Here is a 14,883-nt window from a genome sequence, read left to right on the forward strand (position 1 = left end):
TTATTTTTGTCATTTGTGTTTTGTGTTTACTTTATTTACATTTTTTTGGTCAAATGTGTTAATTTTATTGGACTGTACATTTTTATGATTTTTTAAAAATGTGGAAGCCAGGAAGACTGTGCTTTATGGCACAACTAATGGGGATCCAATTATAATCTAAACTATTAGTCATAAACGATGGGCTAATAGTAAATTTAAATGTAAAATTATAAAATAGATTATTACGGATTATTAATTGTTCAATATCAAACAAATAATATCATTATGGAAAAATGTAGCCAACAATATGAACAGAAACAGAAAACATAGATTTAATTGCAGTAAGTTGCACCTAAATTCATCAGTCTTTATTTCAGAATGTCCTTTGAAATAAAAACTATAATATTTCACACTTATAAATATATATATAAGACCATAGTGTTGACAATAAAGATGGTGAAAAAAGGGGCTCGTGGTTCCTCAGTTGAGGATTGGCAGAGTGTAGGGAGTTTCTAGCCATTCATTGAACACACAAATCCTATTTTATGAGAAAATACCTCCCAGGTGTTTCCTGTTCTGTCATGTTACAACACACCTCCCTTTTATAAACGTGTATAACATCTACATTTCCAGTCAAAAAACGTCTGCACTTTGAAACTACGGCTATTTTTAGCATTTTTCATCCAGTAATAGCCCCACGTGAGCGCTGCTGTCGTTGTCGGTTTATATTTAGAACACACGCTCCCCCGTCTCTTGCGTCAATGGAATCCCGTGCGTGCGTCACATGGAAGAACGTCTGTGTAAATCCCGACGCTGATTGGCTAGCCACCCGGAACGTTCCGCTGCCATGTTCACCATGTATGGTCATGGACACGCCCTTATGTCGACGCAGTCAAAATAAAACAAGACAGTATGGATCCTCCTGCATTGGTCTGAACCAGTATGTGTGTGAGAGTGTGTTTGAATGAGTGTGCGTTCTGACAGCAGCTGGCAGAGGTGACATTCATCAGTTTTACTCGTTTGGAATAAATGATAAACTTCAAAATCCGGATATTTACATGAACCAGGTGAGTGAAAGAGTTTGTTTACATGTATTGATATTTGATTATTCAGGGGACCACTTGCATGCTGATGTTTGACTTTAGAATACTTCCAAATGAATACAAGCTCATAGGAGAATGTTAACTAGACTGCTGATACAACAGTGTAACATAATACACCTTTATACTCAATTAGTTTAATGGAAACTAATGTTTTAAAATGTCTCAGCCTCACTTTTCTGACAGCAGTCAGAGCTATGCACTCTTTTGCAAGTTTGTTAGGTACACCTACTGTAGCTAAAACTAATGTTTACAACTTACTGCATTTATCCTTTCTTCATGGTTATAATGTTGAGTTTTGTTAGGCTCTTCTAGAGAGGCGGTACACATTAATATATTAGTAATAACACTACGCCAGCAGAACAAACTACAACCTCTAAAATTAACATTAAGCTTACTTAATGCAACTCTGAAGTAGAAATGGCAATTCTTTTTATATGGTAAATAGTTGTTAAAATTCAAAATATTTTGTCATTAGTAACTCCTGATGGTAAGAATAGCACAGCTGCAGCTGTACTGTGCCTAGTTTGTATTACTTAAGATGAGTTCGCATGTTGAATGTGCTTTTATTACTGTTGCTATACGAGAGAAGATATACAAAACACACATTGGCCCAATGATCTTCCCATGGGTCAAGCTTATTTAAAGTTTGTGGAAATAATTCAACAATCAGGTATAAGTTCGAAAACCTTTCAAACAATGGTTTGGTCTGCTTCACTTTGTCTTGCACTTGTTGATACACGCCCACTCTCCCAACCACACACACACGCACGCACGCACGCACACACACGCACAGGCACAGGCTTTGCCACCATTCCCATTACAGCTGGCACTCAGCCCACCCTGAAATACAATCTGCAGCACTCCCTGGTATAGTCCCTGTGAAAGAGGGTTGCCCTCCACTGAAGGAGGTTTTCAGAGCATTAACAGCCAGTCAAATAACATCTTTCAATATCTTATTACACCACTGGACCTCACTCTACATTTTCTCAAGAGGAGTGATAGGTCCTGCTGACAGAAAAATGGCATGTTGCGGAATTGAGATCGTGTACTGTCAAGTTGTTCATGATGGCTACTGTTTGTAAGGTCACAGAGAGAGGATTAAACAAGGCTGATTAATATTATAAATTAATCATTTAATGAGATTATTTAACTTCATTGTATATACATTACTGTATGTTAGGACAGAACACTCAGCCCTAGTTATTCCCAATGATTTTATTCTATAAGCATAACAACTCACACTTTGCAATATGATTGTGTGACAAACATTTACAATGCATTAACATTTATGGAAAGATATTTGTGCAATGTTATGAAATTTTCTTAGATGTATTGACACATGCAGTTTACTATAAATGTTTATGTTAATCTAATTGTTGCTGTTTTCTGTCCTAGAGATGCCCTGTGTACAAGCCCAGTATGCCTCCCTGCCCCATGACACTTACTTCAGCTCTGAGTTCTTGAATCCTGACCTCAGTGCCAAACTGGTGATGGACATCAGTGGCCAAAAGGACCAGCTGTCTACATCTTCGTTGCCCAGCATCAACACCTTGGTGGGAAATGGCTATGTGGGGGAGTTTGATGCTTATTCCTGCAGGATTACCAACACTCCACCGGCCTCTACAGTTTCCTTCAGCCACTCAGCGGAGAGCTCCTGCCCTCAGATGCAGAGCCAGGCCTTCAAGCTGGATGATCTCCAGGTGTATGGCTGTTACCCAGGTTCCTTTGCGATGAGCTGCCTTGATGAAACGCTGTCGTCATGTGGCTCTGACTACTATGGCAGCCCAGTTTATACCGCAGCTTCCCCTCCCACATCTGGCTTTCAGGCCCAGTCTGCACCCATCTGGGATTCCCCTTTCAGCCCCTACCCCTCAGCCCCCCCGTCCTCTGTGGCTGATAAGACCGCCATGGCCCAGCATCTCTCCTTTTTTACCTTCAGCCCCGCTCCAGAGCAGCACTCTCCCCTGGGGCATCATCAGGATGCCATGCCGGGCCACGACGACCCTTTCTTCCTGTCTCCTCAGCAGCACATGTCTCCACTTCATTGTCCCCCCATGTCCCTGGACCATGGATGCATGGAAAGTCCCAGGATAGTTGAAGGGTCCATGATGTCTCCTAAATGCCACAACCCAGGATCCAGTGAGGGCCGCTGTGCAGTTTGTGGTGACAACGCATCCTGTCAGCACTATGGAGTCCGCACCTGTGAGGGCTGCAAAGGTTTCTTCAAGGTAAATAGCTGAGGAGGAGGCTGGGACAACATATTGGCTGATTAGCTTATTATATATTGGCATCAGCTTTTATTTGCTAATACGTATCGACAAATTGTAGTAAAGATATGTTTAGAATAAAAAAATAGTGAAAGTAATCAATGTTCTTTCATTACAGAGCATTGAGTTTATCTGTTTAACTTTACAATGTAATGCAATGTACATATATAGTAACAAGTCACATTTGAAGGATCCTAATCCAAAAGTTTTTCCTTATTTTTATTAAGTTTTTGTGTTAAATTATAGCATTTTTTTAACTCCCAAATATTGATTTGGGGTTTATCCTTCAGTATTGGTGGCCTATACAAAGATAGTATTAATTTCTTTCATTTACATTGTTAAATGTGTGCGCCATTTGGAACCCATAGTAATGCTATTTTTTTTCCTATTTCACAGCGAACTGTACAGAAAAACGCAAAGTATGTGTGCCTTGCCAATAAAGACTGTCCTGTGGACAAGAGAAGAAGAAACCGCTGCCAGTTCTGCCGTTTCCAGAAATGCCTCACAGTTGGAATGGTCAAAGAAGGTAATGCAATGTCAGGCACACGCTTTCAGTGACAAATGTATGATGAAGAGAAACTAGGGTTTGTAATGACAGCCTTGTGAAACTAAAGTTAAAAAGGACACACATATGAAACCCGGAACTTTTAGTGCCAGCTGCAGAAAAAAGAGAAACTGAAATTGATAAAGCAGTTATTTTTTCAATTGCAGCGTTCAAGTGTGGAAATTGGAGATTTATGTTCTTGTGCTTCCTCTTTTCTGTCTCTTCCTCAGTTGTTCGCACCGACAGCCTCAAAGGCCGTCGAGGTCGTCTGCCTTCGAAACCCAAGACTATGTCCGAGGCCTCATCCACAACCCCCAGCGTCAACATCTTAGCCTCTCTTGTCAGATCTCATTTAGACTCAAACCCAACCATTGGAAAGCTTGACTACTCCAAGGTAAATCTCAAGACTGGCGGTGTGTTCAGAGTTAATTTCAATCAAAAAGATCACTATCAATGACCTCAATACAGGATGTAGAATAAAAGCAATGACAGTGAATATCTGCAGTTCTTTTTCATTAACCTTCTCTCTCCTCTCCTTAGTACCAGGAGACTGTGGACAACCTGAAAGAAAAGGAGGATGCTGCTGATATTCAGCAGTTTTATGACCTGCTGACTGGCTCTTTGGATGTAATAAGAAACTGGGCCGAAACCATCCCAGGTTTCAAAGATTTCTGCACAGAGGACCAGGAGCTGCTCCTTGAATCAGCTTTTGTTGAGCTCTTCATTCTGCGACTTGCATACAGGTCAGCTTATATAACATTTAATAACATACCCTCTTTAACTCTTATTTATCCAGACTAATGCGCACCTTGCTATAATGGCTAATTGTACAATTGGTTTGAACCCATGCAGGTCTAATCCTGAGAAGAACAAGCTGATCTTCTGCAACGGTTTGGTCCTACACCGACTGCAATGCGTTTCCACTTTTGGTGATTGGATTAACTCCATAATGGATTTCTCCCAGAGCCTTCACCGAATGAACTTGGACGTCTCCTTGTTTGCCTGCCTTGCAGCGTTAGTTATCATCACTGGTGAGAGCTTGTGTTTGCTTTGCATTCAAGTGAATCTCACTGCATATGTTTTTTTCCACCTCGTTAGCACTGTGTTTCTCATGAGAACATGTTTTTCGTTTAGATCGCCATGGCCTCAAAGAGCCCAGGAGGGTGGAAGACTTTCAGAGTCATCTCATCACTTCTCTAAGAGAGCATGTGAATGGAAACGGATCAGAACCGAGCCGGACACAGCCCAACTATCTTTCTCGTCTCCTGGGCAAACTCCCCGAGCTGAGGACTCTGTGCACACAGGGCCTGCAGCGCATCTTCTACCTGAAACTCGAGGACCTGGTTCCCCCTCCACCAATAGTGGAGAAAATCTTTATGGATACTCTGCCATTCTGAAAAAGAAGGCAAAGTAGTTTGTAAAAACGACACAAAGCACCTAATGTGAGGTTTTACCACTGAACTGTATTGGTGAACCTCCTTCAAACAATGTCTGGCATTGTTCAAGAGATCCTTATTTTTCTAACATTACATTTCAAAATGTAATTTGGTACCTGTGTGAGTATCGTATAAAGTTTCTTCTCTGAAACAGAGAGAGCTGAAATGTTATTAACAGATCAGGACACAGTTTATAAAGTATATATTTTTGTGTGCATTTGTAAAAGGACTTTATTGCTGTGCTGAATGTTTGAATGTTGTCTTGCTATGCAGCTAGTGAGATATGGATATGTGGGTCGATGCAATGCAGTGTTACATACTCAGCTTTTCCCAAAAGCAGAAAAACACACTAATCTCCTAAAAAGCATTTTGTAAGTTGCTTTTGATCTCAATGGGTAGAGGAAACTGATATATTAGATTATTCTCTAGAAAAAGCCAGGTTGACAGAACTCTAGAGTCCCAGTTTTTATTATGGATATCTTTACTAATATCTTTGCATAACAAAAGATAGTTTTAGTCCTAACTGTGCTCCTGTAAAAGGTCTTGGACCAAAGTTTACTCTTATTTTGATACTTCCACTAACAAACCTTGTTGCCTTAAGATAAACAAAATGTTCTGCCACAACTCCATGCTGCCATTTTGCAACACCTTGTAAAGGCTGATGCTGGCAGAGTTCCTTTTGAACCGCATCTCCCTGTAACAACATACTTTGAGAACTTTTTAAACTTGCTAAATAGAAAAAAACAAAGTGCCTTTCATAAAGCGTCGCTCCTAAACCATAGTAGGTGACACTAAGTTGATTTTCATTCCAAATATCAAATACCGCAAGCCCTGTTTAATATTGATGTTAAATAATCTATTTTAATGTCTCTATTCAAATAAAATTGTGCCTGAGACTTGGGATTGAAATACATTTGGAACATACAATTCTTCAATGCACACTTCGCCCTGGTGCACTCTGTGTGCATACAGTGATGACAGGTGGCTTAGGATCCAGAAAGACTGAATCCTGTTCACATGACCCTGAGGCAGTGTTAACTGCAGCAGAGCCTTCCAGTTAAAGATCACATTTAGTCAAAGAACATTTCAGAGTCTCCCTGTATTCACAATTTCATGCACTGTATCCTTGATACGATTTATTGGCATACAAAGCTTGATCATCCACATGCAAAAGCAGGCATTTCATGTTTGACACCCCTACACGTGTTCGTAAGGACTGTCTTCCACATTCTGGAGTTACGCAGATTTTATATGTTGGAATTATTTTGTGTTTCCATATCAGAATGAACTAAAGAAATATCTTAAGGAATCACAATGAAATGTGATGAGAAGATGAGCAGCTATGAGCACTTCAAATAGTGTTCAAACAATATGAAGAACACTTCTTTCTCCTACTGTATGTGTTTTGTTTGGGATGTGTGTGAAAAATATTGCCATGGCTTTGGTAAAATGGTGCAGATGTGTTAAAAGACAGAGAATATTTGATATTAAATATTTTTGGAAAACACAACACTGACTGCCTTTGTTTAAATGTTAGGAGATGCATTGATCTCCTGTTTGCCGTTCATTATGGTTTCTACAGTATACAGTCTTCCAGATATATATCTAGTTTCCATTCTCAATAGGATTGTGTTTGAATTGATCATGGTAATTATTATTTTAAACAGGCACTGTATCTTTTAGAAAAGTTGCTCAAACAGGAGTATATTTGTGTGAATGGGGAGTGCTTTCAGATGTGTATTTGTAGCGCTAGTGAGTATTTATAGTGAACATTTTGAAAATAATGTTACATGGTAAACATTTGTAAAAAATGTTTTAAGATGGTGAACATGTCAGCATGACAGTATGCTGACATCAGCGCTTTGCTCAATGCCTCACTGTGCTTAAGTTTCATAGAGCCTGGTGCAAAATTAACTACGTCAGAATTTGGCCACATAGGCAAAACATCTTAGTGTTAACAATTAATTTATGTGTTTGGTGTTCTTATGGTGTTTAATGTCAGAAAGAGTTGGAAAAGTACGTGTATCACTAGACCTATCCTTTAAGAAGAGTTGTGAAGTTTCCAGTCAGTTGGTAACAGAGCTTGGGCTTTATTGGAAAAAGCACTCACTGTGCTGCAGATTGTTACATAATGTTAATGTGATGAAAACCGACCAAAGTAGTCCTTCATTTCCATTTCACTTTGTCCGTTTTGTTGTGTCACACATGGTGTTAATGTTGGCAACATCTCTGACCAAAAGGAAGACGACACTGTGCCACTCTTAGCCACGGCAGACTGCAGCTCCGACTTGATTCAGCCGCTTGACACCCGATCCTACTGTACACCACGTTCCGGTCATTTGGCTTTTGATGTTGGCAGACAGACTGGAAAAAAGGGACAAGGGAAGAAAAGAGAAGGAGGCAATTATGAAAGCCAGCTTGCATTGAGGTGTTCATTTTGTTACAAAATGGCAAGCATGCTGCCCCAGACAGATGCCATTGGAACAGCAGACTAGTCAGTTTCAAATGGAGGATCAGAGAGTACCCTTGGTTCAAATCTGAGCTTTTCTTTTTTAAATCAAAATGATGTATGGTGTCAGTCCCCTTTGACTTTCAGTGCGACTTGGTATCCAGGACAGCTCACTCTGCTCAAACCAAAAGTCAAAATACATTCCCATGTCAATATATATCTTATCCCTGAAGTCATGGTCTTGACACCATCTTCTTCCAAAAGTGGAAAGCTACCATCTGGAGCTATTGGCCCCTAATATCTGACCTGTGCCCTGACATGCAACACTCTGCATTCAGGGACAAACTGTAGCCTTACACCATGAGACATATGCTCTGCCATGTAATATCTGACCCACTTGTCATGGTGATTTGTTGCACAAACCTGCTGAGGTCGAGGTTTTGTGCATTGCTTCTGCACCACCTGCTATTCGGTAAAGGTTTGAGAACATGTTACATTGCTATTTCACTGCACAACAAGATGGGCAGGATTTTTCTTGGCAATTGCTTCTTTATTATCATTAAGTATACATATTTCAACGTACTTTATTGGAGTAGACAATGGTCTTATATTTGTTTTGGATAAATTGATTAGTTTGTTACCATACAGTAGGACAATCATTTGACACATGTAGTTGCAAACTTTGTAGAATAACACTTTGACCACAATACCAGTAATGAACAGTATACAAAGAAGTGAACATTTGCCCCGACATGCAACCACAACAGTAAAACTATGCTTAAATTGACTTTGAATCCACCAGTAACAACCCCAAGAGTCTTTAGCCGCACTAACAGCTCTGTGAAACTGTAATTAAGGAAAGAAGTGCTTTGAAGTAAATGCTAACATCACTATGATGATAAGGCCAACATAATGCTTCTGAGCAGGTAGCTTATAGTGTTTAGACTACCTGTTCTCCAACATAGCATTGGGATGATAGTCTTCAATAAACACAAAGAGCTGACTCTAATAGCAATGTCGTTGTTTTTTTAGCCATTTGGTTGGAATTCAAATTATTGGAAGATTCAAGAAGTCCCCAATTCATCTGGACGGGCACATACATTTCAACGTGAATGCATACACAATAGAACAGCACCCCCTCACAACAGCTATAAATGCTGCTCATTAGACAACTATGGGTTAAAAAGGTTGCACTGACTTGCTGTACATGCACAACTGGATTGAGAGCAGCAGGCGGGGAAGGTCACTAGTACTACTGAGTTCAGACAATACCATTCATACTATTTTAACTCTTTCACTTTGACAGGGACACCCGACGACTTCAAATCCCATACATTGTACATTAAGGGACACACACACACACACACACACACACACACACACACACACACACACACACACACACACACACACACACACACACACACACACACACACACACACACACACGCACACACACACACACACACACACACACACAGAGATTGGAGGGGGGGTTTGTTTACAGAGCACCACAGGTGGATCCAAGTGAAAAGTACAGCAGATACAGCAGGGGATATGAAGGTGCTGGTGAGCAAGGTCTGTGGGAGAGTGTAGGGTTCAATGGTAAGCTTAAATAAAAATGGCAGGTGAGATGGATTGGCTTATTGGCCTGCTGCCACATGTATGGCACTGGATCTCACTTTATCCACTCTAAGGGTATCCTAGAGGGAGCTTTTGCCAACAAAGTTGGTGCCTATCCATTTACTTTTGAAATGTCAATAAAGGGAAAACACTTTGACTGGGAACAGCTGATACTGTAACTAGAATTGAAGGGCAATACAGCCAACATTGTTCAAATATTGTGGTATGTAAAGTAGTGGACACACCAACATTTCTATCTATAGACCTTTGCTGCTAGCACGGAAACAAATATTCTAGAATAATGCATTAAAATTAACCATGCAGATGCCAGAACAATGACAGGACAAATATACAGTGAGAAGAAATAGAAGAAACATCAGTCAACAAAGAAGTCATAAATTGTACTTATTGGCCTGTCTGTGTTGGTGTCTGTCTCTCTATTTGTGTGTGTGTGTGTGTGTGTGTGTGTGTGTGTGTGTGTGTGTGTGTGTGTGTGTGTGTGTGTGTGTGTGTGTGTGTGTGTGTGTGTGTGTGTGTGTGTGTGTATGTGCCCGTGTGTGTGTGAGCAGCTGATTGCTGGAGAGGATATTGTTCCAGCGGGTGGAAAGCTAATAGGTTTGTTTGTGAGGATGCTGCACCTGTCGTTTATTGATGGATTGAGCTGTAAATAACTTTGTGAAGCCGCTGAGCGCTCCGTGGAGGCTTCTGTTTCCCTCTCCACTGTTCTTCCTCTCCAGTAAGTTTATTTGCACTAGGACTTAGATGTAGCTACACATAACATTCAGCAGATTTTTTAGCTTTTTCCAGAACTTTCAAACACAATGCTGACTCCTTAACAATGCTTCAGAAAAAGACAAAAATAAAGCCCATAAGAAGTCGGCAAGATTACCTTTTTCAGCAATGACCACATGGTCTTCCATGTACATGTAAATACACATTCATTTGTACACGTCCTGTATATTGTGCAACAGTTCTTGTATTTGTGTGGGTGTGCTGTCGCTTGTGGAAAACCCTCTGTGAGTGTATTTATAGCAGGCCATTGTTGAGCACCTAGAAACCTCTGTAATCGGATCTTGCCTCTTTCACTAAAGGAGTCCGGTGATAAATTAATTCGCAGACGTCATTTCTCATGGGATCTCTGTGATCTCTGCACCACATCACTGTCTTAATATCGTTACTCTGCAGGATTACATTCTAAAGTAAGGTGAGGCAGGTTGATTATCATTCAGTTAGAGAGTGAAAAACGATTTGTTCACTGGACATTAAGTGGATGATAGATGATTTGTCCTTAGGTGAAGGTAGGGTAGCCAAACTTTTAAGAAGCATTTTTGTTGAAATTCTGTTACTAAACACAGTACAACAACAAACAAGTCGGCAAATGACCTTCCAGCCTCCACTGATTCTGATTGTTCAATAGCCATCTTCGCTGTTTCTGTTCCTTAATGATATCTTATTGCTCATAATGAGACATGAGGTAGTTGGATATGGTTCGCGATGACAACGTTCCCCCTAAAGCTATCTTGACGACTTGTCCTTGTATTTTGGGGGAGTGGTTTTGGAGATAGGGCTAAAGGGAGGGCCTGGGATATTTTTCCTTTGGATACTGTCAAAATGTAACACACTTGTGTTGGTTTCTCCAAATCTGCACAAACTTATCTCGTGCCCTCATTGGTCATGTGTGCGTTCGTGTATGTTGGAGGAGGGGCTCTGTAAGGAAGTCTGAAGGAAAAGGCAGATTTTTTCCGGTTGTGTATTTTCAAATTCAAGCACACTCGAGCTGGTTTCTCCATTCTTACCTACCCTACCTTTAATCTTTGCCTAAAATAAAATAAATTATCAGTTTTACTTTACTGAAACAGTTAGTTAATTCGTTTAACAAATTGTTAGCTTTTTCAATATGCACCTTATTTGATTTCTAATGTATAAAGATGCTCCTAGAAAAATGTGCGCTTCTGTGTGTGTATGTGCGTGTGTGAGTGCGTGTTTGTCTCACTATTTTGGAAACATCGCTCTGCTCAGCCGGAGAATATGAGAATGTTACAATTATAAAACAAGATTGACAGGATGGATAGTGTTGCACTGGCAGATGACAGTTCCTGGCTGCATGCCTGGAATACATTCACGGCAAATCCCCCAGACACGCACGCACGCACGCAAGCACACACGCACACACGCACGCACGCACGCACGCACGCACGCACACACACACACACACACACACACACACACACACACACACACACACACACACACACACACACACACACACACACACACACACACACAAACACACGCACCACACCCTGCTGTCTACGGGCCCCCCTCCTCTAACACCATCCGTTCGCACTTGATCCCTGTGTTGGGGCTCTCTGAAGTGTGTGTGTGTGTTTGTGTCTGTGTGTGTGTGTGTGTCCAAGGACAGAGGGGTTCAAGGTCAGAGCAAACACATTGGGCAAACCAGCAACTAGTGCAGGCTGATGGCATACGGTCAACACAGATATATAACTGCAAATATAAACAATCCTCACCCTGACTGCTAAAAATTAATCAAAACCTATTTAATTATAATGAGTTTAGTAAACCTGTATAAATAAATATATATAAATCTGATTATATGAACATGTAATGAACAGTTATGGACACTAGCATCTCATGAAGAGCAGTGGAAGTGTAAAAGCATCACACATGTCCTTGGAAACATGAAGAGCTGTTAAAAATAGATTTCAACAGACATTCACAAAGACGAAGTTTGGGGGTAATGGTTCATGTGATTTTCTTTGACATTGTTTAACTTTTGCTCTTACTGTCGTTTTGTATTACCATTTTATATTCTTTATGATATGTTATTAACACAATCTTTATAAATGTTTTCCAGTCTTAATTTGAGGCTCATAAAAGCACCACACAAGAATGAAAAAAGCAAAAAAAGCTGTCTTCCTGAGAGTTTGGTGAGAAAATCGCTATCAGTCCCATGTGGCTAAATATGATGCTATATACAGACAATTTCTAATCATCGATCTGCCAATAAGGATGGCTCATGTGTATGCTGTATGTAGAAAAGTCCAGCAGCTTATACACTTTTATCTCAAGCTTCAAAGTTTGTCACCAATACCTAGTAGAAATGTTTTCTTCCTGTTCCAGCGAGTATGGTTACTTACACTGGAAATTAAAGTACATTGACCTTCCTTATACATACAAGGTTAGGAATTTAAAGAAGGCTGCAGGTACAATCTGCCAAGATTCAGGACCTACTCCCTTATGAGCTCACATGTCCCTACTGCCTTGGGTTTTTAAATATCTTAATGCAATCTTTATATTTTCATTTATTATTCATTGATCGTCTAATGGCTGTGTGGTTACTGCTTGCTGTCATCAAATTGTAACTTATGATATAGGTATCTTTGAGCCCTGAGTATAAAAGCTTAATTTATTTGCATTTGAGTCATTACAAAAATTAAACCATATGTACACTGGATTGTTAAGTGTTTCCAAACTGTTAAAATCCACGCTTTGACTTGACGTTACACTGTACCAGGTCAACATGTAGATAATATGTCTAACAACACAAAAAGACGTGAATACTGCATATTAGCAGCTGTTTTCAGCTAAAAATAAGGCAAATTACACAAGTGGATCTTCTTTAGGAGAAGCACTTGACAAAGACACGACTCAGAGAGGTGAATGCTGCCCATCCCTCTCTTACATAAGCAGTCTGAAGCAAAGGGGCTGGCACCCCTCTTGGATCACAAGGGGCTGGCTGTGATCTCAGCTGTCAGGGGTTGACATTGAGGGAAAAAACTGCTGCTCCTCCTAAGTGGACGGATGGGTGGCATTGAAGGTAGTCTGCCACCCACAGGACTCTGCTGACTTAATGTTAGTCTATTTTTAAATCCATATCAGCTACAGTCATCACATGACAGAACCACAAGAATGCCAAACAGGCTGTACAGTGAAGCAGGACTAACCATGAATAAACACTTTTATGTAGAGCTCTCATCACAGGGGTTTGACGGCTTTGATTGAATTATTTGCAGCATTGAAGAAGAAGTAATTGTCAATATACACAGGGTTACGCAACATAATGCGGATGATGCTTTGTCCATAATGCCACAAATTAAAAACACGACTGAACATAACAAAAACAGGTGCTGTAGAAACAAAAGCAAACCTTTATTTGGACTGATAATATGGATGGAAATCTTTAACATAAAAAAAGGACATCAGGGTAACATTGTCCATCTACTTTGACGTTGGAGGAAAAAGTTCATGATGCGAACACAGTCACCTATTCCAGTCTCAATATTCGTGGACATTAAGCAATTCTGAGTAAACTTAATTTTTACTTGTGTAATTTCATTAATGTAAAATGTGTTGGAACAGCGCTTTTATTTTTTTTTACCCAACCATAGAAAATAAAGATTCAACCAACCCTTAGAATATTACAATACATTTTTACTAATTCCAAATGTCCATAAAACATGAAACACTTTTTTAAAAAGCACAATTTTGTGAAATGTAGTAACATCCAGTGGTGGAATTGCAGATTGCAACTAAGTGAATACCTCTGCTCACCCTTCTCTTAAGTTGTCTGAACCTATAGCGGCCTTCAGGTACCATAACAAATGCCCTCTCTAAAACCAAAGTTTGGCTTGTCAGTAACTGCCTACCGTAGAAACATGGCGGTGCATCATTGCAAACTTCACTGACTTCCTATGTACTGTAGTTATAACATGGTCATTCTATGTTAAGAAAACCCAACAAAATGTTCTGGCAATTATACAACAATGAAAACAAAGTTACACTTTACTTAAATGTTTTCTATTTAACAATAATGTCTGCGAATAGATCCCCTAAATCTTAGACACTGCTCCTTTAATGAACATACACAATACGTGTGCTAATGAAACACATGCTCTCACACATGTTTTTTCAATGTGTAAGGGTGCTTATCTTAATGTAACAGATGTAGATATGCAGTGGGGTTTATTTAATTTAATTTGGTATGATCACACAAATTCTGTGTTTTATATTATTTTATTCTGTGTTCTTCATTTTATTGAATGTTAAATACCTGGCAAGGTCGGAGATCAGTGGGCGGAACCTCTGAAGTGTGGTCGCTGTGCTCAGGAGTTTTTTGTTGTGAGGACTTTCCCCCCTATATATTGTGTCCCTCACGTTTCCTCTGCCTTTTCGTAAAATGTTCTATGTGAGAGGAGTCATTGTGAGGAATTGATGTAAAACTGATCGTATTATCTGTTGTCAGTCATTAAACAGAGATTGTCTCAACTTTACGCTGGCTCGGGTCTCGTCCATTATCAACACAACGCAGAGACCGCTTAACCACACCGGTTACATTAAGTTATGACACATTAGTTGGGACTTTTGTTGCATATCCACTTAAGTTTGTGTCTTTTATTTTGAAAGCAGTCAGACAGGAAGTAAGATTTTTGGTAGGTTATTGTTTTTTGTGACGCAGGTGAAC

General features: G+C 39.9%; 1 protein-coding gene and 1 long non-coding RNA gene across 2 annotated transcripts; one reads left to right on the forward strand and one right to left on the reverse strand.

The window, feature by feature from the left end:
• The first annotated feature begins 923 nt into the window (after positions 1-923).
• Positions 924-6,839, forward strand: nr4a1 (nuclear receptor subfamily 4, group A, member 1). Its single transcript, XM_010781938.1, has 7 exons — positions 924-1,046; positions 2,478-3,310; positions 3,746-3,875; positions 4,124-4,287; positions 4,434-4,636; positions 4,746-4,924; positions 5,028-6,839. Exons 2-7 carry the CDS (start codon positions 2,480-2,482, stop codon positions 5,288-5,290), a joined length of 1,770 nt encoding a protein of 589 aa, XP_010780240.1. The 5' UTR covers positions 924-1,046; positions 2,478-2,479; the 3' UTR covers positions 5,291-6,839.
• Positions 6,840-7,398: 559 nt separating this feature from the next.
• On the reverse strand, positions 7,399-11,770 carry LOC104954756 (uncharacterized). Its single transcript, XR_799377.1, has 2 exons — positions 11,704-11,770; positions 7,399-7,693 (listed from the first exon to the last, which is right to left on the reverse strand). It is a non-coding gene; the product is annotated as an uncharacterized lncRNA (long non-coding RNA).
• Between the last annotated feature and the right edge of the window lie 3,113 nt (positions 11,771-14,883).

Source organism: Notothenia coriiceps, unplaced genomic scaffold (assembly GCF_000735185.1).
Source record: "Notothenia coriiceps isolate Sejong01 unplaced genomic scaffold, NC01 NC01_scaffold00023806, whole genome shotgun sequence".
NCBI classification, from domain to species: domain Eukaryota; kingdom Metazoa; phylum Chordata; class Actinopteri; order Perciformes; family Nototheniidae; genus Notothenia; species Notothenia coriiceps.

Coding starts and splice junctions, on each gene's coding strand:
- nr4a1 (XM_010781938.1), top strand. CDS start 2,480: ATGCCCTGTGTACAAGCCCAGTATGCCTCCCTGCCCCATGACACTTAC. Junction 4,637..4,745: donor ATTCTGCGACTTGCATACAG/GTCAGCTTATAT, acceptor GAACCCATGCAG/GTCTAATCCTGAGAAGAACA. Junction 4,925..5,027: donor AGCGTTAGTTATCATCACTG/GTGAGAGCTTGT, acceptor TTTTTCGTTTAG/ATCGCCATGGCCTCAAAGAG.